Below are 26,295 nucleotides of genomic sequence, written 5' to 3'. Positions count from 1 at the left end.
TGGAAAAAGTCAAGGGGTACTTTCCGAATGCACTGTCCTTACACTGACACTCCAAGACACACATATATACACACACCACTTTCACACTCTACATACTATCCTGATTCCTTAGTCACTTTTACACCTACCTACATGTACATATTAACTCAACTACAATACATCGTACCCATGCACATTGACTAGTTAACACTACTGTGTTATCATTTACAAATTATTTGCAAATATTCTTACTTTTTAACTCTGCATCATTGGGAAAGGGCTTTTAAGAAATTATTTCACAGTGAAGTCTACTGTTGTATTCAGAGCACGTGACAAATAACATCAGAGAAAGTTTAAGCTTTTGACCATCTCCACTGTGGCCCTGTCAATGTGGATGGGGGAGTGCTCTCTCTGCTGTCTCCTGTAGTCCACGGTCAGCTCCTTTGTTTTGTTGACGGTGAGGGAGAGGTTTTTTTCCTGGCACCACTTCGCCAGGACTCTCACTTCCTTGTAGGCAAGTGCCAAACTCATTCCACGAGGGCAGAGTGTCTGCGGGTTTTCGCTCCTCCCTTGTAATTGATTGATGAATTCCCCTGGTTGTCTAGGTCTTAATTGAAAGGAAAAAACTCAAACCTGTCGACGCTAGGCCCCCCATGGAATGAGTTTTGACACCCCTGCTGTAGGCTGTCAGTGCTCACCTGCTGGGGGGGAGGAGGATGTGGGACCTGCTGCAAAGCTGCAGATGTGTTTCCTGGAATATGTTGGCTCAACTGGGTGACACAAGACCAGAATGACAGACAAGTCTGCTAGCAAGAGACATTCAGCAATACTGATGCTCAAATACTGTCAGTGGCTCCAAACATAAACATTGTCCTGTTTCAACCAAGTCATTTTCTGTGTGGGGTAGATGTCAAATCCAGGACTGTGACATAATGCTTTCAGACAGTTTGAATAGTCTCCTCCAGGTCATCAATCAGCCAGGACAGAGGAGGTAAACTGAGATCCAATCAGCCACTGCAGAGTCACTGCCAGCAGCAACCAGAGCTGGTGTATAATGGCAGTTTGGACAGTATGTCTATCCACCCATAACAGGCCTCAGGAAAAGCTGCCAGACAGAGGCATATGGAGGTAAACAAATGGAGGCAAAGGGGCAAGTGGTTTAGCTCAATGCCCACACCAGTACTCACATTGCACAGGGGTTCAATCTTTGGCAAGGACTGAATAAAGCAGATGAGTAGGCTGCACTGGTGACTCCAGAGGTCAATGTATTTGAACTTAAACCTTGAGCTAAATTGATGCTCCAGTAAATCATAGAATAAAGAAGATAGAGGTGGGATTATGTGAGTTTAGTGCTGGCAGAGTTTTACTGAAATATTATGGGATAGAACGTTTCATTCATACAAATCTTTCTGCAACTCTACATTTAGAGCTGTGCAAGGCATTCTTTTCCAACTAATGCCCATGTGTCTTCGTAGCACATGCAAGTGGAACAACAATGTACAAAATGTTCATTGTACCATTTTGTCCATTACTTCTCACTGGGTGTAACGGATGTGAAACGGCTAGCTTAGTTAGCGGTATGCGCTAAATAGCGTGTCAATCGGTTACGTCACTTGCTCTGAGACCTTGAAGTAGCTCTGCAAGGGCCGCGGCTTTTGTGGAGCGATGGGTAACGATGCTTCGAGGGTGACTGTTGTCGATGTGTGCAGAAGGTCCCTGGTTCGCGCCCGGGTATGGGCGAGGGGACGGTTTAAAATTATACTGTTACATGGGCACAGACGTGATTTCAACATCTCATTTTGATTTATATTTGGTTAGTTGTCAACTAACAAATGAAACCTGAAATCAACAAAAATGGTCACGTCATTGGAATTCGTTTTTTTTAATAGGAAAAAAAAACATTCCCTTTATCTCTTAAATTCATGACTTGCAAATCCAATCAGTTTTCCACATTGATTCAACAGCATCCCATATACTTTTATGTGGAAAGAACCTTGATTCTAACAGTTTTTGCCAAGTGGGCTATACTCTGTTTAGGGGAGGGACATTTTCTGTCATTGTTTTCAGACAATGGTATTTTTTTAATACTTACTGTAATAATTTCTTCCAGCACAACACCCACAGGAAAGATCAGTGACTCCAGTAAGGAGTCTGAAGACTTTCTCAGTGCTAAAATTCCCAAGTTCCCATACTATCTGAACATAGGGTCAAGAACATCCAGATCTGAGCAGGTTCAACACAGCACATTGTTTCTACTGACTAATGTAATTTCCTTCAAGGCCAGAGAAGTGCATTTTCAAACCCATCATCCATCTCCTGGACCAGCTGCTTATTAGCACAATGCTTGGCCAACATCGAAGTCTCTTTCAACGAACAGAAACCTCACCTTCCTGTAGCTATCAGATGTGACATTCGTGACACTCTGTGGTTTCCTGTTTATGCATTTATCGTCTGTGACGACAGTAAGAATGTAAGATATTCAGTACATGATGACTCAAACAGATGGAAGTATGTTATGGTTAGAGTTGCATTTTTGTTCTCCCTCTCTCAGGAGAGCCATGAAGCAACATAGACAGTATAATCGGATAAAGTCGATATATTTGAATAGGCCATGTATAGTGTTAGCTCTAGGCAGGTGGTATTCATACCCTTTTACTTTTTCCACATTTTGTTGTGTTACAGCCTGAATTTAAAATGGATAACATTTTGATTTCTTGTGTGACTGGACTACACACAACACCCCATAATGTCAAAGTAGATTTATGTTTTTCAATTAAAAAACAATTTAATTACACATGACTTTCTTGAGTCAATAAATATCCAACCCCTTTGTTATGGTAGCCTAAAAAAAAGTTCAGGAGTAAAAGTTTGCTTAACAAGTCACATAATAAGTTGCATGGACTCACTCTGTATGCAATAATAGTGTTTAACATGAATGTTGAATGCCAACCTCATCTCTGTATCCCACACACAGATAATTGTTTAAAAGGTCCCTCAAAAGGTCCCTCAGTTGAGCATGGTGTAGGTTTAAAAGGTCCCTCAATGCCTCGCAAAGAAGGGCACTTATTGGTAGATGGGTAAAAATAAACAGGCAGACATTGAATATCCCTTTCAGCATGGTGTAGTTATTAATTACACTTTGGTTGGTGTATCAATACACAATGTCACTACAAAGATACAGGCGTCATTTCTAACTCAGTGGCCGAAGAGGAAGGAAACCACTCAGGAATTTCACCATGAGGCCAAAGGGGACTTTAAAACAGTTACAGAGTTTAATGGCTGTGATAAGAGAAAACTGAAGATGGGTCAGCAATATTGTAGTTACTCCACAATTACTAACCTAATTGACAGAGTGAAAAGAAGGAAACATGTACAAAATAAAAATATTCCAAAACATGCATCCTGTTTGCAACAACACACTAAAGTAATACTGCAAAAAAAATGCAGCAAAGCAATTCATGCTTAAATCCAATAAAACACATTACCGAGTACCTCTCTCCATATTTTCAAGCATAGTGGTGGCTGTATCATGTTATGCTTGAGGACTGGGGAGTTTTTTTGTATAAAAAAATAAAATGGGAAGGAGCTAAGCAAAGGCAAAATCCTAGAGAAAAAACCTGGTTCATTCTCCTTTCCCCCAGACACTGTGTCACGACTTCTGCCGAAGTCGGTTCCTCTCCTTTATCGGGCGGTGTTCGACGTCACCGGTCTTCTAGCCAATCAAATGTTTTTTTTTTTTTCCCCCACACACCTGGTTTTCATTCCCTCATTACGTGTTGTGTATTTAACCCTCTGTTCCCCGCATGTCTTTGTGTGGAATTGTTTGTTGTAAGTGCTTGTGCACATTGTTGTCTGGTGTGCAACGGGTTTTGTACCCATACGTTGTTATTCTGGATGCCGTTGGTTTTGTATATTAAACTGCTCCGGTTATTACCCAGTTCTGCTCTCCTGCGTCTTTTCTCTGCCACCAGTTCCACACCCCTTACACACTGGATGATGAATTCACCTCTCAGCAGGATAATAACCTAAAACACAAGGTCAAATCTACACTGGAGTTGCTTACCAAGAAGAAAGTGAATCTTCCTCAGTGGTCGAGTTACAGTTTTGACTTAAATTTACTTGAAAATCTATGGCACGACTATAAAATGGTTGTCTAGCAATAATCAACAACAAATTTATCAGAGCTTGAAGAAATGAGAAAATAATAAAAATGGGCACATATTGCACAATCCACGTGTGCAAAGCCCTTGGAGACTTACCCAGAAACACTCACAGCTGTAATCACTGCCAAAGGTGATTCTACATAGTATTGACTTATGGATGTGTATACTTACGTAAAGGAGATATTTCTGTATTTCATTTTTTTTAAATTGCTACAACTGTCATTATGGCGTATTGTGTGTAGATGGGTGAGGAAAAACATACATTTACACATTTTTCAATTCAGGCTAGAACACAAAAAAAGGGGTATGAATAGGGGTATGAATACTTTCTGAAGGCACTGGAGAAAATTTTCCATCACCTTCATGGTTTTACAGCCTTGAAAACAGCTTTCAGTGTTGGCAGCCTGCAGCCTGTCTACCAGCATGTCTGCCCACAAACAAGGAATGTCTCATTGCAGATAAATTCTGTGAGTGTGTGAGAAAGGGTGGGTCTGGGGGGGGGGGGGGGGAATGAATAAATGGTATTCATTTAACTGTTGAAGGACTGTGATCACATAGAACTGGATTAACATGGAAAGAAAGAATTGAGGTATTGGCAGTTATTAAAGCATACCTTAATCCATATAAACCTAAAAATATGCTTTTGTTTGGATCATTGGCATGTTCGTAATTGGTTTTCTTGATTGTCTGACATCTGCTATACCTTCTCAATTTGCCCAACTCTTCACCAGGTGCTGACATGTGCAGGCAGATGCACAGAGAAGAACTTTATGAAATTTCACAACAGCTCTGAATCACCAGTTCATTCAATTCAGATGAAATGTTGCATCATCTCGCACTGTTGACCAATGACAAAAGATTCCTTCAGAAAATTAGGTATAAAAACATTCTCATTAGAAAATGCTTTCATAAACCCATCTTAAATGCAGAGAACAAAGCTTTTTCAATGTACCATTTTGACAGGGCACAGGGTGAGATATATTCTTAAAAAGCAGAGACAAAACAAGTGGTAAGACAATGTCTCCCTTCCTCTTCTCTCCCCACATACCGCATCCCTGTGTTTGAGTTTAGGGGGAAAGTGTCTGACATGTATCTGCTCGAATGAGTGAGTGAGTGAGTGAGTGTGTGTGTTTGAGTGTGTTCTCCGTAAAGGACTTACGTCACTGAGAAACTATTTCACACAGCCCCCTCTGCAGTCCGTCCAGTATTAACGAGCAGCTCAGTTGTTCTGGGAAACCTTTGCAGTGCTGATTACGTTACCCTTTACCCTGCCATCATTTGTGCTAGAGTCACAGGCAGTTTTGATGAATAATGATCCCAGCATTGAACAAAAGGTATGCCAAATTAATAAAAGACACACACAGACACACACACTTCCCATTAGTTCAAAAAGTGCTTGTATTCATCTTGAAGTACCTGTAGGCAAATTCATCTTTCCATATTAGGGGACAAATTGCCATTAAAATTGCTTTGCATTGCAGTCAGATACTGTAAGAGCATTACTACGCATTAATACACAAGGTTACAAGTCAAGACTGTCCCATGTTTTCCGAAGATGAAGGGAAGGATCGTGGAAAAACATCTGACTAAAATCTGGCCTCATTGAGTAAACCTCTCCCTCTCTCTCTCTCTCTCTCCACAGAGAACCAGACAGTCATATACCACAGTGACGAGGGCTGAGTCTAAACTGCCTTTCAAAATTAGAGATACAGGCTAAGGCAGTGCCAAACAGGCAACTGTGCCAGTGAACTAGCCAGAGCTAGACACATTGTGATCATGTATGGCTCCAGGGGGGGGGGGTTCACACAGGGCCTCCTAGTCGTCCAGCAGCTCAGGAGAGGTGAAAGAGAAGTTGTGGAACTCGTCCTGGTTGACAGAGGGAAGGAGATCCTCAATGGGTGTCAGGGTGGGCTCCTCCTGGGTGAAGTCTGGGTCAAAGTTGTTCACGTCCTCTGCAGTTTTCTGGAGTGTTGGTTACACAGCATAGGGGGTAATGTTACAATAACACACAAGTTGGGTGAGAGGTTCTATAAAGAATTTGGGATAACTGCCAACAGATACCACCTTCATAACCCAGGTCACTACTTACCATAATACAATGAATAAGAGAGGAAACTGGGTGTGCATTGTAAATGGTACAATAAGACAGAAGGATGTATTACAATTCAACAGTAGTGTCTACTGTAAACAGTTTGTATTGACATCATTGTGTAATTTGTCAGGTGCATCAGGTGTGTGTGTGTCTTACGATGCCGGGTTTGTGTATCAGGTGTGTGAGTGTCTTACGATGCGGGGTTTGAAGGGTGGCTCCTGCTCCCTGCAGTTCAGCTTGTCCCAGTTGATTCCAGTGAAGAAGACGTGGTTAGTCACAGCGTTCTCCCCACCCTCCGCCGCCACGCAGCCTAGACGCCGGGCAGGGTTCTTAGTCAGGAACTGAGGAGAGCACAGAAATACAACTGCATATGAGAAGTGAATAAAGGTACAATAAAATTATATAAATGTGTGTTAATGAAAGGGTGCAATATATAATTTGAGTGTGGCTTATAATTAGACTTTTGAGAATTGCATCAGCTCTGGTTCAAACCTGAATAACATCCCATCCACCTCCCTGACACACACATACACACAAAGGCCCAGTAGCACCTTCTTTTCCAGCTCATCTTGGCATCTGGCAAGACACAAATGTGTTTTGAAAATTCTATTAATCTTAAATGTGAGCCAACAAAACCAAGCAACCATTTCCTGGACTTAAGACGTGGACCTATCACATTCTTCTGTCCAACATCTGAAGTTGGAGTGTAAGAGCATTTGAGGGGAATTAACAGTAAAAGAAAACACAACAAACCAACATTAAAAACACATTTCCCAAAGGAGCGATTCCAGACGAACAAAGCCTTGTGTTGGCGGAGGAGTCTGAACACACACCTTGGGGCTAGCAGTGGCATTCCCACTCAGCCAAAAACTAATGAGCAGCCCGCTCTCTCCCCCAAAATGAATGAGACCAGATTCACCCCCATTCCACCTTAACATTAATAGGTCTTGTCACACCAGACCCAAACACAGTTAACGAACAGAGACTAGACCAGAATTAAAGCAATATCTAATCTAAGTAACAATCTCAATCATCCCAGTGCCATCTTGTTATTTTCCACCTGAACAAAGCAGCTCACAGTGAAAGAGGAGAAGAGAGAAGATGTAGAGAAAGGAGGAGACAAGCAGAGGCTAGGAGAGCATAGTAGAGGATCAAAGGAAATGGGTCAGTCAGTTCATGATGAGCCAGAGAGAATTGCACTCTGTAATTCTGTCCTCCTCAACTGACCACAAAGTTGAAATTGGGCAATCCTATTTGAGTCTATCATATTTTCCACTAGCTCTACCGGGGCTGTGCGATCCATCCACTCTGCCAGGCCTAAGAACTAAACTCTGCAGAGAGACACCATGCAGGGAAAAAGCCAACTATATCAAATAGAGAGACATGCAAAGTATGGCTTCACGGATCTACCCGAACCCGATATCTGACCTGACATTTTGTCGTTAACCCTATGATCCTGGGCCGGATCCTGCTCAGTGGACACGAACCTCAGATCTCTGAAAATATGTGAAATACTGACCCGGGATCGGTATTATATTTGAAGAGTTCCTAACTTCCTAAACAACATTAACACAAATTTCACATGTTGACATTTTATTCTCTCAAAGGACTACATCTTTCATCAAACCAAATGTGTCAATATTATTTTGCAACAAAACATCATATTCACTTTATGAAAATGAGCCACTGTATGTCAGTGACGTGGGGTAAAATAGGCTACTTGTTGTAGGAGAGGAGGTGGACGACGCAGAGGGAAAGAGTGATAGCCCGTCGATATAAAGTGAGTTAATGAAACATTGAGACATTCTTTATTGATGTGAAGAAGAAAATGAATGAAAGAGTACAAGGAGGCAAAACCGACAGGGAAATCCTCTGTATGGGCCTCATTTATGCACATTGTGGAGACGGAGGGGAAAAGACGGTCGCCCATATTTTCAAGACCTGAGCTATTTAATTTATTTATTCAATTTACTAGTTATTTAGGTTAGCTAAGTCATTTGTTTAGGCTATCTTGCTATTTTATTTGAGTATCGTCTTTGTTTAAAATAACAGTTAACTAATGTTGAATGACTCAAGTCAAGTGTGATATTTGTCAGCAAAGACGAGTGACTCATTCATGTGCTAGTTGTGGCTTTCATCTAAAATAAATAAGTTATTCTATAATACAAAGTATTGATACATTCTTTCTGATCGCCTTTAATAAAGAACATTTTTGACCAAGTTAATGGCGCCGGATAGGATGTCTGCCGTTTTAAGGGCTCCTAACCAACTGTGCTATTTTGTTAGTTTTTTTGCGTTGTTTGTAACATGTTATGAACATAAAGTTGCTTCTACCGTCTCTTATGACCAAAAAGAGCTTCTGGACATCTGAACAGCGATTACTCACCTCAAACTGGACAACGATTTTCTTTAATGAGTCCGACAAAGGATATACTGCTTTCCGGAGAACAGGTCCACATCCCTGTCATTTGCGTGAAGAAAAGGTGGAGATACCGAGGGAGAAGGTCGGGGTGCCTTGTTAGGATTCGAAGGCGAGTGAGTAAATCGACATAACCATCGGTTCTATTAGCCAATGTGCAATCACTGGAAAACAAACTTGATGATCTAATCTGTTTGACCTCATGTCGACCAGCTTGTCACATGTGCAACCAGAGGGAAAAAAATCCATCTAGACCCCCTTTACTCCACACTCAGAGAAGCATACAAAGCTCTCCCTCGCCCTCCATTTAGCAAATCTAACCATAAATCTATCCTCCTGATTCCTGCTTACAAGCAAAAACTAAAGCAGGAAGCACCAGTGACTCGCTCGATACGGAAGTGGTCCGATGATGTGGATGCTACAGGACTGTTTTTCTAGCACAGACTGGAATATGTTCCGTGATTCATCCAATAACATTGAGGAGTATACCACCTCAGTCACCAGCAATAAGTGCATTGAGGACATCGTCCCCACAGTGACCGTACGTACATATCCCAACATCGACGGGGCTGAAGTGGAGTGGGTCGAGAATTTCAAGTTCCTTGGTGTTCACATCAACAACAAACTATCATGGTCAAAACACACCAATACAGTCATGAAGAGAGCACGACAACACCTTTTCCCCATCAGAAGACTGAAACAACTTGGCATTGGTCCCCAGACCCTCAAAAGGTTCTACAGCTGCACCATCGAGAGCATCCTGACAGGTTGCATCACTGCCTGGTATGGCAACTGCTCGGTATCTGACCGTTAGGCGCTAGAGGGTAGTGCGTACGATCCAATACATCACTAGGGCCAAGCTTCCTGCCATCCAGGACCTCTATACCAGACGGTGTCAGAGGAAGGCCCAAAAAATTGTCAAAGACTCCAGTCACCCGAGTCTCTCTGCTACCGTACGGCAAGCGGTGCTGGAGCTCCAAGTCTAGGTCCTTAACCTGTTACTCCTACCCTCTACTTTTTCGAACATTCTGTTAAAAATCGTGCAACATTTCAGCGCCCTGCTGCTCATGCCAGGAATATAGTATACGCATATGATTAGTATGTGTGGATAGAAAACACCCAGACGTTTATAAAACTGGTTAAATCACGGCTGTGACTATAACAGAACGTGCGTTTCATCGAAAAGCGCAGGAAAATCTGATCACTGAAAATGGAAATATATATCCATCCGCCACTTCAACCCATTGATAAACGTGAACCACAATAAATGGGGATGAGATTGCAATACCTACAGCTTCCACACGATGTCAACAGTCTTGTCATTTGCCTAGGCTTTGTTTCTTGGTCAAACGAAGAAGAGACAAGCCATTTTTTCAGGTCTCCGACCGGATATTTTGGTTGAGATTTACCCGGACATTATTTCCAGACGGACAGCTAAAGAATATACATCGCCTCGTGATCAATTTGATTGCTTATTAACGTGTACTAATACCTAAAGTTGCATTACAAAAGTATTTCGAAGTGTTTTGTGAAAGTTTATCGTCGACTTTTTTAATTAAAAAAATGACGTTACAAGACGCTATTTTTTTTGTCTATCACACAGTCTTCATAGATCGATATCTAGGCTATATATGGACCGATTTAATCGGAAAAAAGACTCGATAGTGATTATGGGACATCTAGGAGTGCCAACAAAGAAGATGGTCAAAGGTAATGAATGTTTTATATTTTATTTGTGCGGTTTGTGTAGCGACGACTATGCTAATTATTTTGTTTACGTCCCCTGTGGGTCTTTTGGGGTGTTACATGCTATCAGATAATAGCTTCTCATGCTTTGGCCGAAAAGCATTTTAAAAATCTGACTTGTTGCGTGGATTCACAATGAGTGTAGCTTTAATTCAATACCCTGCATGTGTATTTTCTCACCCGAGATGGCATAGCAGTTCAGACGTCTTTTGTCCTCGTCTTGTCGTGTCCTGTATATATATATATACTTACAACTTTTTTTCACATACATTTTACTTTTACTTTCCATCAACTCATCTTCAACACTCTCCTGCAACCCGCCTCACCAATTTATATTTATAAATAAGTATTATTTACCTCAAATCTGCAATCCTCCAAGAAGCTAGCCAGAAACTCCAAGAAGCTAGCCAGAAACTAACCAGAAGCTAGCCAGGAGCTAGCTAGAAGCTAATCAGAAGCTAGTTCAGAAGCTTGTTAGCTTCTTTACTGGCAAATCGTTAGTATTCAGCTAACCGCAGTTTGTGGTCATCAGCTATCCTTTAGCTCGAAAATCTATCTCCAGTTTTGTACGGCGCAGCGCGGCTCGGAACGGAACATACCGGACCAATTTTTCTCTCCATGTCCTTGGATTTCAACTGCTCTCTGGACATTCATTCCCGGATCTCACAGCTAGCTAGCTGCTATCCGTGTGTCTATCTGCTCTCGTCGATACTGGAGCAAACATCAATTACTCCGGAGCTAGCCAGCTCCGTCAATCACTCCTGAGCTCCGTCAATCACTCCTGGGCTGCAGTCACCTATCCGGACCCGTTTTACTGCCTACGCGGAGCCCCACCGGGCCTTCACAACTGGACTGCCGACGTTATCTACCTGAAGGAGATCCGGCTGGCTCCTCCGTCGCGACGTTACCTGAACACCCATCTGCGGCCTGCTAACCGTTAGCTGTCTTACCGGCTGCTCTCAGAATAGACAATCGGACAATTTATTTATTTTTATTATTATTATTATGTTTCTTCTTGGGCCTCTATAACTAGATCTATTGTTTTTTTTGTTTTTTTGTGTGATTTGGACTAATCCCCTCTACCACACGGAACCCCACTAATCTACTGATGGAAAGCAGGAGGTGGCTAACAACAGACCTCCACCCTATGCTAGCTTGCTACCGATGTCCTGGCTAGCTGTCTAAATCGCCGTGACCCCCAAACCAACCACTCCACTCACTGGACTCTTTTGATCACTCGACTAAGGATGCCTCTCCTTAATGTCAATATGTCTTGTCCATTGCTGTTCTGGTTAGTGTTTATTGGCTTATTTCACTGTAGAGCCTCTAGTCCTGCTCACTATACCTTATCCAATTTATTAGTTCCACCACCCACACATGCTATGACATCTCCTGGTTTCAATGATGTTTCTAGAGACAATATCTCTCTCTTCATCACTCAATACCTAGGTTTACCTCCACTGTATTCACATCCTACCATACCTTTGTCTATACATTATACCTTGATGCTATTTTATCACCCCCAGAAACCTCCTTTTCCTCTCTGTTCCAGACGTTCTAGACGACCAATTCTTATTGCTTTTAGCCGTACCCTGATTCTTCTCCTCCTATGTTCCTCTGGTGATGTAGAGGTGAATCCAGGCCCTGCAGTGCCTAGCTCCACTCCTATTCCCCAGGCGCTCTCTTTTGACGACTTCTGTAACCGTAATAGCCTTGGTTTCATGCATGTTAACATTAGAAGCCTCCTCCCTAAGTTTGTTCTATTCACTGCTTTAGCACACTCTGCCAACCCGGATGTTCTAGCTGTGTCTGAATCCTGGCTTAGGAAGACCACCAAAAATTCTGAAATTTTAATTCCAAATTACAACATTTTCAGACAAGATAGAACTGCCAAAGGGGGCGGTGTTGCAATCTACTGCAAAGATAGCCTGCAGAGTTCTGTCCTTACTATCCACGTCTGTACCCAAACAATTTGAACTTCTACTTTTAAAAATCCACCTCTCTAAAAACAAGTCTCTCACCGTTGCCGCCTGCTATAGACCACCCTCTGCCCCCAGCTGTGCTCTGGACACCATATGTGAACTGATTGCCCCCCATCTATCTTCAGAGCTCGTGCTGCTAGGCGACCTAAACTGGAACATGCTTAACACCCCAGCCATCCGACAATCTAAACTTGATGCCCTCAATCTCACTCAAATTATCAATGAACCTACCAGGTACCCCCCCCAAAGCCTTAAACACAAGCACCCTCATAGATATCATCCTAACCAACTTCCCCTCTAAATACACCGCTGCTGTATTCAACCAAGATCTCAGTGATCACTGCCTCATTGCCTGCATCCGTAATGGGTCAGCGGTCAAACGACCTCCACTCATCACTGTAAAACGCTCCCTGAAACACTTCAGCGAGCAGGCCTTTCTAATCGACCTGGCCGGGGTATCCTGGAAGGATATTGATCTCATCCCGTCAGTAGAGGATGCCTGGATATTTTTTTAAATGCCTTCCTAACCATCTTAAATAAACATGCCCCATTCAAGAAATTTAGAACCAGGAACAGATATAGCCCTTGGTTCTCCCCAGACCTGACTGCCCTTAACCAACACAAAAACATCCTATGGCGTTCTGCATTAGCATCGAACAGCCCCCGTGATATGCAGCTGTTCAGGGAAGCTAGAAACCGTTATACACAGGCAGTTAGAAAAGCCAAGGCTAGCCTTTTCAAGCAGAAATTTGCTTCCTGCAACACTAACTCAAAAACGTTCTGGGACACTGTAAAGTCCATGGAGAATAAGAACACCTCCTCCCAGCTGCCCACTGCACTGAAGATAGGAAACACTGTCACCACTGATAAATCCACCATAATTGAGAATTTCAATAAGCATTTTTCTACGGCTGGCCATGCTTTCCACCTGGCTACTCCTACCCCGGTCAACAGCACTGCACCCCCAACAGCAACCCGCCCAAGCCTTCCCCATTTCTCCTTCTCCCAAATCCATTCAGCTGATGTTCTGAAAGAGCTGAAAAATCTGGACCCCTACAAATCAGCCGGGCTAGACAATCTGGACCCTTTCTTTCTAAAATTCTGCCGAAATTGTTGCCACCCCTATTACTAGCCTGTTCAACCTCTCTTTCGTGTCGTCTGAGATTCCCAAAGATTGAAAAGCAGCTGCGGTCATCCCCCTCTTCAAAGGGGGGGACACTCTTGACCCAAACTGCTACAGACCTATATCTATCCTACCATGCCTTTCTAAGGTCTTCGAAAGCCAAGTCAACAAACAGATTACCGACCATTTCGAATCTCACCATACCTTCTCTGCTATGCAATCTGGTTTCAGAGCTGGTCATGGGTGCACCTCAGCCACGCTCAAGGTCCTAAACGATATCTTAACCGCCATCGATAAGAAACATTACTGTGCAGCCGTATTCATTGATCTGGCCAAGGCTTTCGACTCTGTCAACCACCACATCCTCATCGGCAGACTCAACAGCCTTGGTTTCTCAAATGATTGCCTCGCCTGGTTCACCAACTACTTCTCTGCTAGAGTTCAGTGTGTCAAATCGGAGGGTCTGCTGTCCGGACCTCTGGCAGTCTCTATGGGGGTGCCACAGGGTTCAATTCTTGGACAGACTGTCTTCTCTGTATACATCAATGAGGTCGCTCTTGCTGCTGGTGAGTCCCTGATCCACCTCTACGCAGACGACACCATTCTGTATACTTCCGGCCCTTCTTTGGACACTGTGTTAACAACCCTCCAGGCAAGCTTCAATGCCATACAACTCTCCTTCTGTGGCCTCCAATTGCTCTTAAATGAAAGTAAAACTAAATGCATGCTCTTCAACCGATCGCTAACTGCACCTACCCGCCTGTCCAACATCACTACTCTGGACGGCTCTGACTTAGAATACGTGGACAACTACAAATACTTAGGTGTCTGGTTAGACTGTAACCTCTCCTTCCAGACCCATATCAAACATCTCCAATCCAAAGTTAAATCTAGAATTGGCTTCCTATTTCGCAACAAAGCATCCTTCACTCATGCTGCCAAACATACCCTTGTAAAACTGACCATCCTACCAATCCTCGACTTTGGCGATGTCATTTACAAAATAGCCTCCAATACCCTACTCAACAAATTGGATGCAGTCTATCACAGTGCAATCCGTTTTGTCACCAAAGCCCCATATACTACCCACCATTGCGACCTGTACGCTCTCGTTGGCTGGCCCTCGCTTCATACTCGTCGCCAAACCCACTGGCTCCATGTCATCTACAAGACCCTGCTAGGTAAAGTCCCCCCTTATCTCAGCTCGCTGGTCACCATAGCATCTCCCACCTGTAGCACACGCTCCAGCAGGTATATCTCTCTAGTCACCCCCAAAACCAATTGTTTCTTTGGCCGCCTCTCCTTCCAGTTCTCTGCTGCTAATGACTGGAACGAACTACAAAAATCTCTGAAACTGGAAACACTTATCTCCCTCACTAGCTTTAAGCACCAACTGTCAGAGCATCTTACAGATTACTGCACCTGTACATAGCCCACCTATAATTTAGCCCAAACAACTACCTCTTTCCCAACTGTATTTCATTAATTTATTTATTTTGCTCCTTTGCACACCATTATTTTTATTTCTACTTTGCACATTCTTCCATTGCAAAACTACCATTCCAGTGTTTTACTTGCTATATTGCATTTACTTTGCCACCATGGCCTTTTTTGCCTTTACCTCCCTTCTCACCTAATTTGCTCACATCATATATAGACTTGTTTATACTGTATTATTGACTGTATGTTTGTTTTACTCCATGTGTAACTCTGTGTCGTTGTATCTGTCGAACTGCTTTGCTTTATCTTGGCCAGGTCGCAATTATAAATGAGAACTTGTTCTCAACTTGCCTACCTGGTTAAATAAAGGTGAAATAAAAAAAATAAAATGAACGTTTGAGTTTTAACTAGTACTATTAGCATTTAGCGTAGCGCATTTTCATTTCCAGATGTCTAGATGGGACGCCTGCGTGTCAGGTAGGAGCAAGAGGTTAACAGCTTCTACCCCAATGCCATAAGACTGCTGAACAATTCATCAAATGGACACCCGGACTATTTACATTGACACCCCCCACCCCACCTTAGTTTTTACACTGCTGCTACTCACTGTTGATCATCAATTAATAATAGTCACTTTACCACTACCTACACGTACAAATTACCTTGACAAACCTGTACCCCCCCATATTTACTCAGTACCGGTACCCCCTGTATATTGCGTCGTTATTGTTATGCAATTCTACTGTGTCAATTTTTATTTTTACTTTATTTAGTAAATATTTTATTAACTCTATTTCTTGAACTGCGCTGTTGGTTAAAAGCTTGTAAGTAAGCATTTCACAGTAAGGTCTTCCTTCTCTTGATTCGGCGCATGTGATAAATAAAATTTGATTTGCTCATGTTGTGTGTGTGTGTGTGTGTGTGTGTGTGTGTGTGTGTGTGTGTGTGTGTGTGTGTGTGTGTGTGTGTGTGTGTGTGTGGTACACTGATCGCCATAGGTTTATCTGCAGAAAACATAGTAGCCTAATATTGAAGGGCTGCCGATTTGATCGTGTATGATCGTGTATGATCGTGTATGATCGTGTATGATCGTGTATGGCATGGATAGGTGTAAGAAATCAGGACAACTTGTCTATTCAATTATTAATATTTTATTAACTCTCCAGACGGTAGGACTACACAGCCGTAGCGTGGATGACTTTTCTATCAAACCCGCATCCAAACCAATCTCAGGCTGTATAGGCTAATTCTGTAGGCCTAAAGGATATATCTACATTTCATTTAGAAAAAAAATATTAGGCTAATATATTGAGACTCGAGTTAAAGAAATAGACGACTAAAATATGTCTTACCACACAGAACTCACAAGGCATCTCAAATAGGATTGCCCAATTTCAACTTTGTGGTCGGTTGAGGAGGACAGAATTACAGAGTGCAATTCTCTCTGGCTCATCGTGAACTGACTGACCCATTTCCTTTGATCCTCTACTCTTCTCTCCAATCCAAAAATAGCATTGTCATAGCGGGAATAGTAACCTAGACCTACAGATCCTAATTCTTGGAAATTACACGGGAATGCAGGTGGGAGACTTCGTCCTTTCGTTGCCTATTCAAAATGTATTTTGAATTTGAAGCTTACTGGTCAAACAGGCCTAACTTTCATCTAAATCAATGTTGATCAAAAAAGTTAAATAGGCTAGATTGAAATGTTGCTCAGTAAAAGAATAGGCCTACATAATATTAGGTTATAGGCAAAAGTGAACTATTCGCTGCTTTGTCTGGCACGCAATGATCATCACATAAAAAATCATCCTTCTCAAATATTTCATCAACACAAATAAGGAAAACATTTCTGAAAACCTCAATGTTCTCCATCTAACTATAGGGATATAATTGTGAAAATACCAAACTGCAATTATTTTAGATACAACTGAAAATGCACATTAAAGTACACTACCAGACATGTCAAATATTTTGCTGATTTGCTGGATTGCGCGGCAATAAAGATGCAATTCTCTCTCAGCTCGGACATGTCTTGGGTCAGATCTGGCCCACCTCGGATCCCAATTGGATATTTTTTTCCCTGTCGGGACGGGAAGGAATTTAATGGATCCAATTCGGTTCTCAATTTTGGGATCCAAGAAAACCTCTAATGCAAAGCAACAAGACACCAAAATACATTTACCCTGCTCTTATTTGAGAGTCAAATATGAGGTGGGACAATGTCCACCTCAGCATCTCAACTGTCAAACACCAAACAGTGTGCTCTCTGTTTGAGTCGGGGGGGGTATTTATAGCCAGAGCAGCAGCGGCGCAGCAGACTGTGCCTTAATATAGTTAGGTAAGAGGACAGGGCCGACACAACAGCTGGCTGAGTGAGGGAGCACTGTGTGTGAGGCTGGTCATACACTAAGACCCATGTGATCTGTTATACACATAACTACAGCGCTCCACTGACCAAAAACTATCCCCAAACCTCTGCCCTGTGTGATCGCTCTAACCTGAGGGTTTATCAGTGGTGGAAAAGGTAGCCAATTGTCATACTTGGGTAAAAGTATAGATACCTTAATAGATAGTTACTCATGTAAAAGTGAAAGTTACTCATGTAAAAGTGAAAGTCACCCAGTAAAATACTACATGAGTAAAAGTCTAAAAGTATTTGGTTTAAATATACTTCAGTATCAAAAGTAAATGTAATTGCTAAAATATACTTAAGTATCAAAGTCAAAGTATAAATAATTTCAAATTCCTTATATTAAGCAAAGCAGACGGCACCATGTTCTTGTTTTAAAAATGTACGGACAGTCAGGGGTACGCTCCAACATTCAGACATCATTTACAAACGATGCATGTGTGTTTAGTGAGTCGGCCAGATCAAAAGCAGCAGGGATGACCATGTGTTCTCTTGATAAGCAGCAGGGATGACCATGTGTTCTCTTGATAAGCAGCAGGGATGACCATGTATTCTCTTGATAAGCAGCAGAGATGACCATGTGTTCTCTTGATAAGCAGCAGGGATGACCATGTGTTCTCTTGATAAGCAGCAGGGATGACCATGTGTTCTCTTGATAAGCAGCAGGGATGACCATGTATTCTCTTGATAAGTGACCATGTGTTCTCTTGATAAGCAGCAGGGATGACCATGTATTCTCTTGATAAGCAGGGATGACAGAGATGACCATGTGTTCTCTTGATAAGCAGCAGGGATGACCATGTGTTCTCTTGATAAGCAGCAGGGATGACCATGTGTTCTCTTGATAAGCAGCAGGGATGACCATGTGTTCTCTTGATAAGCAGCAGGGATGACCATGTGTTCTCTTGATAAGCAGCAGGGATGACCATGTGTTCTCTTGATAAGCAGCAGGGATGACCATGTGTTCTCTTGATAAGCAGCAGGGATGACCATGTGTTCTCTTGATAAGCAGCTGGGATGACACCGACATAAAGTGCCTTAATAGGATATTGATATTGATACTTTTATACCTGTTTCCTCTAGCATCTTCACATAGTCCTTTGCTGTTTTTCTGGGATTGATTTGCACTTTTCGCACCAAAGTACGTTCATCTCTAGGAGACGGAACACATCTCCTTCCTGAGCGGTATGATGGCTGCGTGGTCCCATGGTGTTTATAATTGTGTACTATTGTTTGTACAGATGAACGTGGTACCTTCAGGCATTTGGAAATTGCTCCCAAGGATGAACCAGACTTGTTGAGGTCTTGTTGTGGAAATAATCTGAATTTGTTGGTAACATAGGTAAGATGTTTTATATTCATCATATGTTTGTAAGTTACTTCTCATCAGAATGGTATTTTTGTATAATACTGTGGTGAGGTTGCAGTTATCTGTTCTATGTCAAGACTAAGTTGCATGGGCCGCAGAGAGGGGAGAGGTCAAAGTGTCATCATGTGTAAACATATATTTTGCTCCACTGTGTCTGTGTGGAGTCACTCCCTACTTTTCCCAGCGGGGAAAGGAGGGTGGCAGTGTCTGGAATCATTCTATGCTTCCTCTAATGTTGTCCCTATCTTAACCTATAGCAATCATTCTCCTCTCCGTGAGTTTGTCCAGGATTGGTTGTATTTAGAATTGGTTGTATCTAAATGACAATTTCATATATGCCTGTTGATATGGAGGATTGGTTTATGGTTCTGGGGTTTGAGTAAGGAGACAAAGCTGAACAATTTATTATGTCTATGCTGTCTGACTATGTGTGTTCTTTGCTATTAAAGGATCGCAGTTGCAATGCAGAAGGGGCTCTCAGAGAATTCACTGAGAGACACTGAATTACCTGAGAGTCACAGGATTGTGATAGAGCTCATATAATTAAAGATGGACTTTGATAACTAACTCTGACTTGTGTGTGTGGTTTGCTCCCATGATTTGGTAAATAGAGGAAATGTCCACGACAATCTACAATTCTTTTCTGAGGTCTTGGCTAATTTACTTTGATTTTGCCATAACGTCAAGCAAAGAGGCACTGAGTTTGAAGGTAGGCCTTGAAACACATCCACAGGTACACCTCCAATTGACTCAAATTATGTCAATTAGCCTATCAGAAGATTCTAAAGCCATGACAACATTTTCTGGAATTTTCCAAGCTGTTTAAATGCACAGTCAACTTAGTGTATATAAACTTCTGACCACTAGAATTGTGATACAGTGAATTATAAGTTAAATTGTCTGTCTGTTAACAATTGTTGGAAAAATGACTAATGTCATGCACAAAGTAGATGTCCTAACTGACTTGCCAAAACTATAGTTTGTTAACAAGAAATGTGTGGAGTGGTAGAAAAACTAGTTTTAATGACTCCAATCTAAGTGTATGTAAACTTCAGACTTCAACTGGAGCTAATTAAATTAACTCAGAAAACCACAACTGTGTGGATGAAAGTACATGCTTTTAATATACTTTGTGTCCTTCACTTACTCAAGGGTTTCCTTTATTTTGGCAGTCACCTGTACATTCTCTGACATAAACACTATAAAGGCCTCTGTAACATGAACAACATTGACTCTTATTGACATTCAGGAAAGATTGATGAGCTCCGCATTGAGGATAGACTTACAGCTTTCAGGATATTGACTGCCTCAGCACTCAGCCAGGATGCATAGCTGATCTCCTCATTCAGGATGGACTCAAACAGGTCGTCCTCGTTCTCTGCCTCAAAGGGGGCGTGGCCAGACAGCATCTCATAGAGCAGCACGCCGAGAGACCACCAGTCCACAGACGGCCCGTACTGCATCTCCTGAAGGATCTGGGTACGCACAAAAACATCACATAAAACCACATTACACACCACAGCAAAGAACCTGTACTGTACTTCATCGCCTGGAGTTTTTGTACTGGAGTATTACAGAAGGTAACATCAGAAACCACTAAGCCAAGACCGGTTACTGGGTTTAGCTGCTCTTCATCGGGATACACTGAGGACTGAGTGTTGGGGATGGCAATGAAGCCCTTCATAAATCCAGACTTGTGCGCTTCAGTCATAAAAATTTAACTATATGCTTCCCCTACAAACCCATGCACACTCCAATACACACATTCATATTCACAAAGGACCCCTCTCTTGGTACATTTGGAGGTGGGGATTTTAAAAATGTTGGCAAACAGAGCCTGTGAGAGGCAGATGGGGCTTTCCTGACAGAACTGAAACGGTGGTAGGTGGCCAATCCAACACAGGTGTGTTACCTAACTACTAACCACCAGAGAGGCTGGTCTAGAGGACCAGTGGTCACAGTGTTGGTATTCAGAGTGGTGGGGTGATGTAGTGGGGCTGGGACTTCGGATGGCTCCTATAAAGAATGTGAACTCTAATGACCTTAGACAGATTTATGGGAAACTGATGCTTCATGATTACCATTGGGGTAAAGAATGGTATCTTAGTTCAGAGGAAGGGGTGTATGAGTGGAGGGGGTAAACTGACCTCTGGGGCGATGTAGTCAGGAGTCCCGCAGAAGGTGCCTGTGGCCACACCTTCAAACATGCCCTCCTTGCACATGCCGAAATCAGCCAGCTTACAGTGTCCGTCCTTATCAAGGAGCACATTGTCCAACTTCAGATCCCTGGAAAACACAACAGCACAAACATTCACACACAAATACCTCATTACAAACATCTCCTGACCTGTAGATGCCACAGATAAACCCATAAATCTGTACTTTACATTTTTTGGGGACAACTATTTAACTTCCAGTATGTTCCCCATTATCAGCGAGTCAGCAAATGCTGTTATATTACATTTTGTGACTGCTAAACTGTCCCACGCCAACCCCGTTGAAAGTTGTTGCTAAAAATAAGTATTTGCGTTTAAAGAGTGTAGTGAGTATAGGCCACATGAGGACAGTGACCACATGTAGGACCAGGAGACATGGAGAATAGAGCTGAACAGAGAGCTACAGTACTGGCAGCAGAGAGAAGTCTGCCACATTCATGACAGAGCCTAATGGGGCTGGGGGGGGGTGTGCTGCAGTGTCAATATTGACCTGTCAAAATGGGAAATGAATGGAAATGAATGTGCTCGGCGCTCTAGTATCTTTGAAGGTTGTCTAGAGTCTTTGAATTAGCAATACTTATCATCAGGATAAACTATAAGGTAGGAGCAGAGCTGAGCAATAAGTTGTTTCCTACATAATAAATCATCCCCAGTCACACTAAGTTGTCTCTGTCTATAATGCCCCCCCCCCCCCCCCCATTGAGACCTTTGGAGCCTTGGCAGTCTGAAAAACAGATTAACCAAGCCAATAGCATTAATCTAAGATCAGGTGACACAGCAGTGATGTCATGTCACCAAGGTGATCAACTGGCATAGCTGAGTGAGCAGGTAAAGGTGAGGTAATGATCTTACAAAACATTTAAGTGTGTGAGAGAGGGAGAGAAAGATAAAGACAGTGTGCCAGGTTAAGCCACGCACGCACCCACACTACTGGAAGTGTGGTTGGTTTAAGCCGGTTTGTCCTGACTTACCGTAAACTCATTGTGTAATACTGATTCACTTCCTCATGGTGCCTCTGGGTTACGGCAAAACAAACAACACAGGCCAAGTGAGGGCAGCTCTCTTTTCAACCAAACACTATTGTCATGGGAATTCAACCCAGGAGTATACATTTCACTACATGTTATAGGGCAGGGGTAGGCAACTCTTACCCTACGAGGTCTGGAGCCTGCTGGTTTTCTGTTCTACCTGATAATGAATTGTACACACCTGGTGTCCGAGGTCTAAATCAGTCCCTGATTAGAGGGGAACAATGAAAAGATGCAATGGAAGTGTTTGAGGTCCAGAGTTGAGTTTGAGGGTCATAGGGCATCATGAAGCTTCAGTACAACATCAACACCGACAAGCAGCCCCGCAAGAGTTCGTTTTCCATAGAAACAACAGATAGCTGTGAGGGAGCCAAGTGTTTTTTTTTAGGCTTGAGTCTAATGAAGCACTGTTCTACTCAGAGTGACCCTCTACTTAATCACAAACCTTGCCTGCTTCCTGTCCTCTGGTTTATCTCAGTGTTTTATCTCCAAGCCAACTGCAGTCTATCTCATCCACTCACTTCCTCTTCATCACTTCCTGTGAGAGGCATGGCTAGGTGGGTAGGGAATTAACATAGACAATATACATTAGACCTTTGTCTGTGAGATGTAGGTCATAGTGAAGGTGTGGTCATGACCTTGAGGACAAACAGTCATGCTGATTTGCTGAGAATCACATCTACAACTGGTGATTGGGAAACAGCTGCAGCCGAAGAGGAACAAAGTGCCTCACTAGAATACTGTAAGGGGGAAGTTCTAGGAGAGGGAGAAGTTAGTGATGTACACCCAGGCCATTTTACATATTAATGGTTACCCAGCTAGCACATAATGTTCTGAGAACCATATGTTTCTTAGAGCGTGGTTGTCCTATGGTTATTCTATCTTCCCACAACTTTCTGGGAATGGAGCAGGACAGTTGTTGGCTTTGGAACATTCTCTGCACATTTAAGGAACTTGACAAAATAACGTAATTTTCTTGGTACTTCATTAAATTTCCTAAAAGTTCAAAACATGGTTACATTTAGTTATAGTTTTGGCAATGTTTTATGAATGTTCTCCAACTGATTTGATATGGTGAATGTTCTCAAATAGTTCACAGAACGTTAAGAAACAACATTCTCCTGGGGGAATTTCAATACTTCAGCATAACAGAAGATCATAGGTTAGAATCTCAATGATGCCCTGCCACAATAACAAAATGTGTCTACATGATAATTGCCTAAGCTAATTAATTTCCATGTGTCCTATGTGTGCTTGGGAGTACAAAACAGTTAACCTGAGCTAGCAGTGTTATATAGTTCTATTGAAACATTCAGTGAAAGTTCATCTAGAATTTCCATTCTCAGGATGTTAATAAAACCTCCCAGGAAAACATTTAGGGAACCATAGTAAAACGTTCTCAGAATCTCTTGTAAGTATGATCCCAGAACAAGCAACATTTTCACAGAAATTCTCAGAACGGTAAAACTGAACGTTTTTTAAACGGTCAGGAAACTTATGGCTTAGTTCCCAGAACCAAAAACTTACGTTCCCTCAACTTCCAAGGAACCAAATGTGTTTGCTGGGTAGTTAGTTTGTGTGCGGTTCTGGTCTTCAAACGTGAGAATGACTAACAGCACAGTCAGCAAACATAAAGAGATTACGATCTAATCATAATACATTCGAGACAAACACTAAAACTAATTTGTTCTCCAAAAGGGTACGCTGGTGGTCTGTAACATGTTGACATTAGGTACTATTAGCTCTGGTTTTCGATTCAAGACTATATTAATGGACTAAAATTGAGGTTAAAGTACTTTTGCAAAAACGATTATTATTATTATTATTTTATTGCCCCTGATAGGCTGATAATATTAGCCCTTTACCTCAGGGTGAAAGAGCACAAGGAAGAGATAGTTGAGACACGATAAAGACATTACTTTACATAATACACTTGGGCTACATCTGGGGCCATGAGCTGAGAAGTCAGTACGAGGTCTTTAGTACTGTTATAGAGCAAGACCTGGAGTACTAGGGTTAGGCTATTTCCAGGAAAGGACATTAGCTTGTCACGTGAAGCTAGCAGTCATGCTATGTGGCGCTGACACGGAGGGCTATCTAAATATAAACTCAACATTTAGCGTAGCCGCTCACATGATGCTGCCACCTTTATCAACATGAGGCTTGACAGAGACCTTTGTGTTGGCCATCACAGTAAGTTGACAACAGCCCCGTAAAAAGATTAGATGGATTAGAACCAGTCAAAGGCCACTGAGGCATCACTCCAACTAAATGTTAGCTGTCTCTATATAAGAGCATGTGATTATGTGTCAGACCTGTAGACGATGCCCTTGCTGTGCAGGAACATAAGTGCAGAGGTGATCTCGGCGGTGTAGAAGCGAGCGCGGCACTCCTCAAACTTTCTGGACTTCTGGATGTGGAACATGAGGTCGCCCCCATTGACAAACTCCATCACAAAGAACAGGCGGTCCTGGAACACAGGGACAACGGCTCCTTTTTCAAATACACAACAATGAAACCCCACTACCTCCACAACAGCTCGAGGACATACCAATTCCTCGTGTCAAGGAGGCAATGGTGTCTAATACTCATACATTTCATGAGGCCATATAGCAGATTCATGCAGCCATCACTGCAGAGCCACAACTCCATGATACTAATGAGAAAATACACTGTGCAAATACATACATCCTTTTTTCTCATTACAGGTTAGACACCCGCATGTTCCAGAACATGAACAGGAAAAAACACTTCCCTGTGGAACACGAAGTGCAGTACTGTCTGGGTCATAAATGTCCCAGACATGACTAGCCAGCACATGGTAGAACAGACCCTGTGAACACTAGCGAGGTAGAGAAACAATAGAGTTTCGATTGACCTTACCATGATCATCTCCTAAACATGTCTTACATTGACTTCATGTCATTGGTAAGATTTTAACAAGTCGAATAAAAAACACAAGCTGGCGCACACCCAGAAAAAAATATTTCATCTAGAGGTGGTGACTAACAGCGAATAAACTGTAAGCGACTCTCTTTATTTGTTATAGCTTATAAGATATTAACTAGTAACACAACTGCATTAGAGTCATGGTTATGAATGGTGTGGAAAGGCTCTGTGAGAGTGCAGGTGCAATTAGACCTGAAGCAAGTCAATTTACCCCCTGTAAAAACAAAGGAAAAAGACAGCAAACTATTAAGTTAAGATAGATGGGGTCTAGGGGCAGTTAAGAATAAGAAACCTGTGTATAGGAGCCAGGGCAAAATGAGATAATAGTGTGCTAATCAAACACAAGGGGTGTGATATGAAGTGGTAGCCTGAGGAACAGGGAGTAGGGGTATAGGAAGGAGTAAAGGTAGTTCACTTTTAGTAACAGAGGAAGGGAATGGGCTGTATCATGGTTCCATCACTCAACGCTGCTCTATTCTGATCCAAAATGAAGTAGGCCAGCGAGGGTTCAAACAGCTAAAGCAGATTAGGCTCCTGGGTGGGAGAATAGCTCTGTCATGCAGAGGGTCATTCACACTGTGCTGCATTCCCACTCAGATAACGTCAGGGCACTGCTGCCCTCAACAGGACACTCTAGGCATTACAGCTACAGACTTGCCAGTGCGTGTGCGTGGGTGTGTGTGTGACTCTTACCGGTGTCTGAAAGCAGCAGTAGAGCTGAGTGAGGTACGGGTGGGAGCTGGCCAGTGACAGCACTCTCTTCTCTGTCATGGTGCACTCAACATCATCGTCCTGCAGAATTATGTCCTTCTTCAGCACCTTCACTGCAAACACCCGCTCACCGCTGTTCAACCGAGCCAGCATCACCTGAAATAGGAACACAGCACACACACATGTTAATTACCGGTTCCAAACTCTAGACCATCACACAGTCCATGGTAGTATTGCTCTATGGTGGATGTCTCACCTTGCCGAAGCTACCCTTCCCCAGCACCTGTAGGAAGGTGAAGTCAGAGATGCCCAGATGTCTGGTCTGCTGCTGAGGGGTTTCACTCTCTCTCCTCACACTAAGGGCCCGCTCCTGGCCCTGCACTCCAGTGGACTGGTGAACAACAGGATGAGCATTTAACTACTGAGTATGTTCATGTATGTATGTATGTATGTATGTATGTATGTATGTATGTATGTATGTATGTATGTATGTATGTATGTATGTATGTATGTATGTATGTATGTATGTATGTATGTATGTATGTATGTATGTATGTATGTATGTATGTATGTATGTATGTATGTATGTATGTATGTATGTATGTATGTATGTATGTATGTATGTATGTATGTATGTATGTATGTATGTATGTATGTATGCATGC

At 42.5% G+C, this 26,295-nt stretch overlaps 1 protein-coding gene across 2 annotated transcripts in view; it reads right to left on the bottom strand.

The window, feature by feature from the left end:
* Positions 1–4,626: 4,626 nt before the first annotated feature.
* The window catches only part of LOC124001728 (protein kinase C eta type-like), a 43,152-nt gene continuing 21,483 nt past the window's right edge, over positions 4,627–26,295 (bottom strand). For both annotated transcript variants that reach the window (XM_046308743.1, XM_046308742.1), the window contains exons 8-14: positions 25,887–26,021; positions 25,613–25,786; positions 24,286–24,440; positions 20,874–21,012; positions 20,013–20,201; positions 6,429–6,575; positions 4,627–6,104 (exon numbers count right to left, since the gene is read on the bottom strand). In XM_046308743.1, coding sequence (XP_046164699.1) covers positions 5,958–6,104; positions 6,429–6,575; positions 20,013–20,201; positions 20,874–21,012; positions 24,286–24,440; positions 25,613–25,786; positions 25,887–26,021 — 1,086 coding nt within the window. In that variant the 3' untranslated portion in view covers positions 4,627–5,957. The remainder of the gene's footprint in view (positions 6,105–6,428; positions 6,576–20,012; positions 20,202–20,873; positions 21,013–24,285; positions 24,441–25,612; positions 25,787–25,886; positions 26,022–26,295) is intronic.

This window comes from Oncorhynchus gorbuscha, linkage group LG17 (genome assembly GCF_021184085.1).
Source record: "Oncorhynchus gorbuscha isolate QuinsamMale2020 ecotype Even-year linkage group LG17, OgorEven_v1.0, whole genome shotgun sequence".
In the NCBI taxonomy this organism is placed as follows: domain Eukaryota; kingdom Metazoa; phylum Chordata; class Actinopteri; order Salmoniformes; family Salmonidae; genus Oncorhynchus; species Oncorhynchus gorbuscha.
The sequence above is the reverse complement of the archived record's forward strand: the minus strand, read 5'-3'. Positions and strand labels throughout refer to the sequence as shown.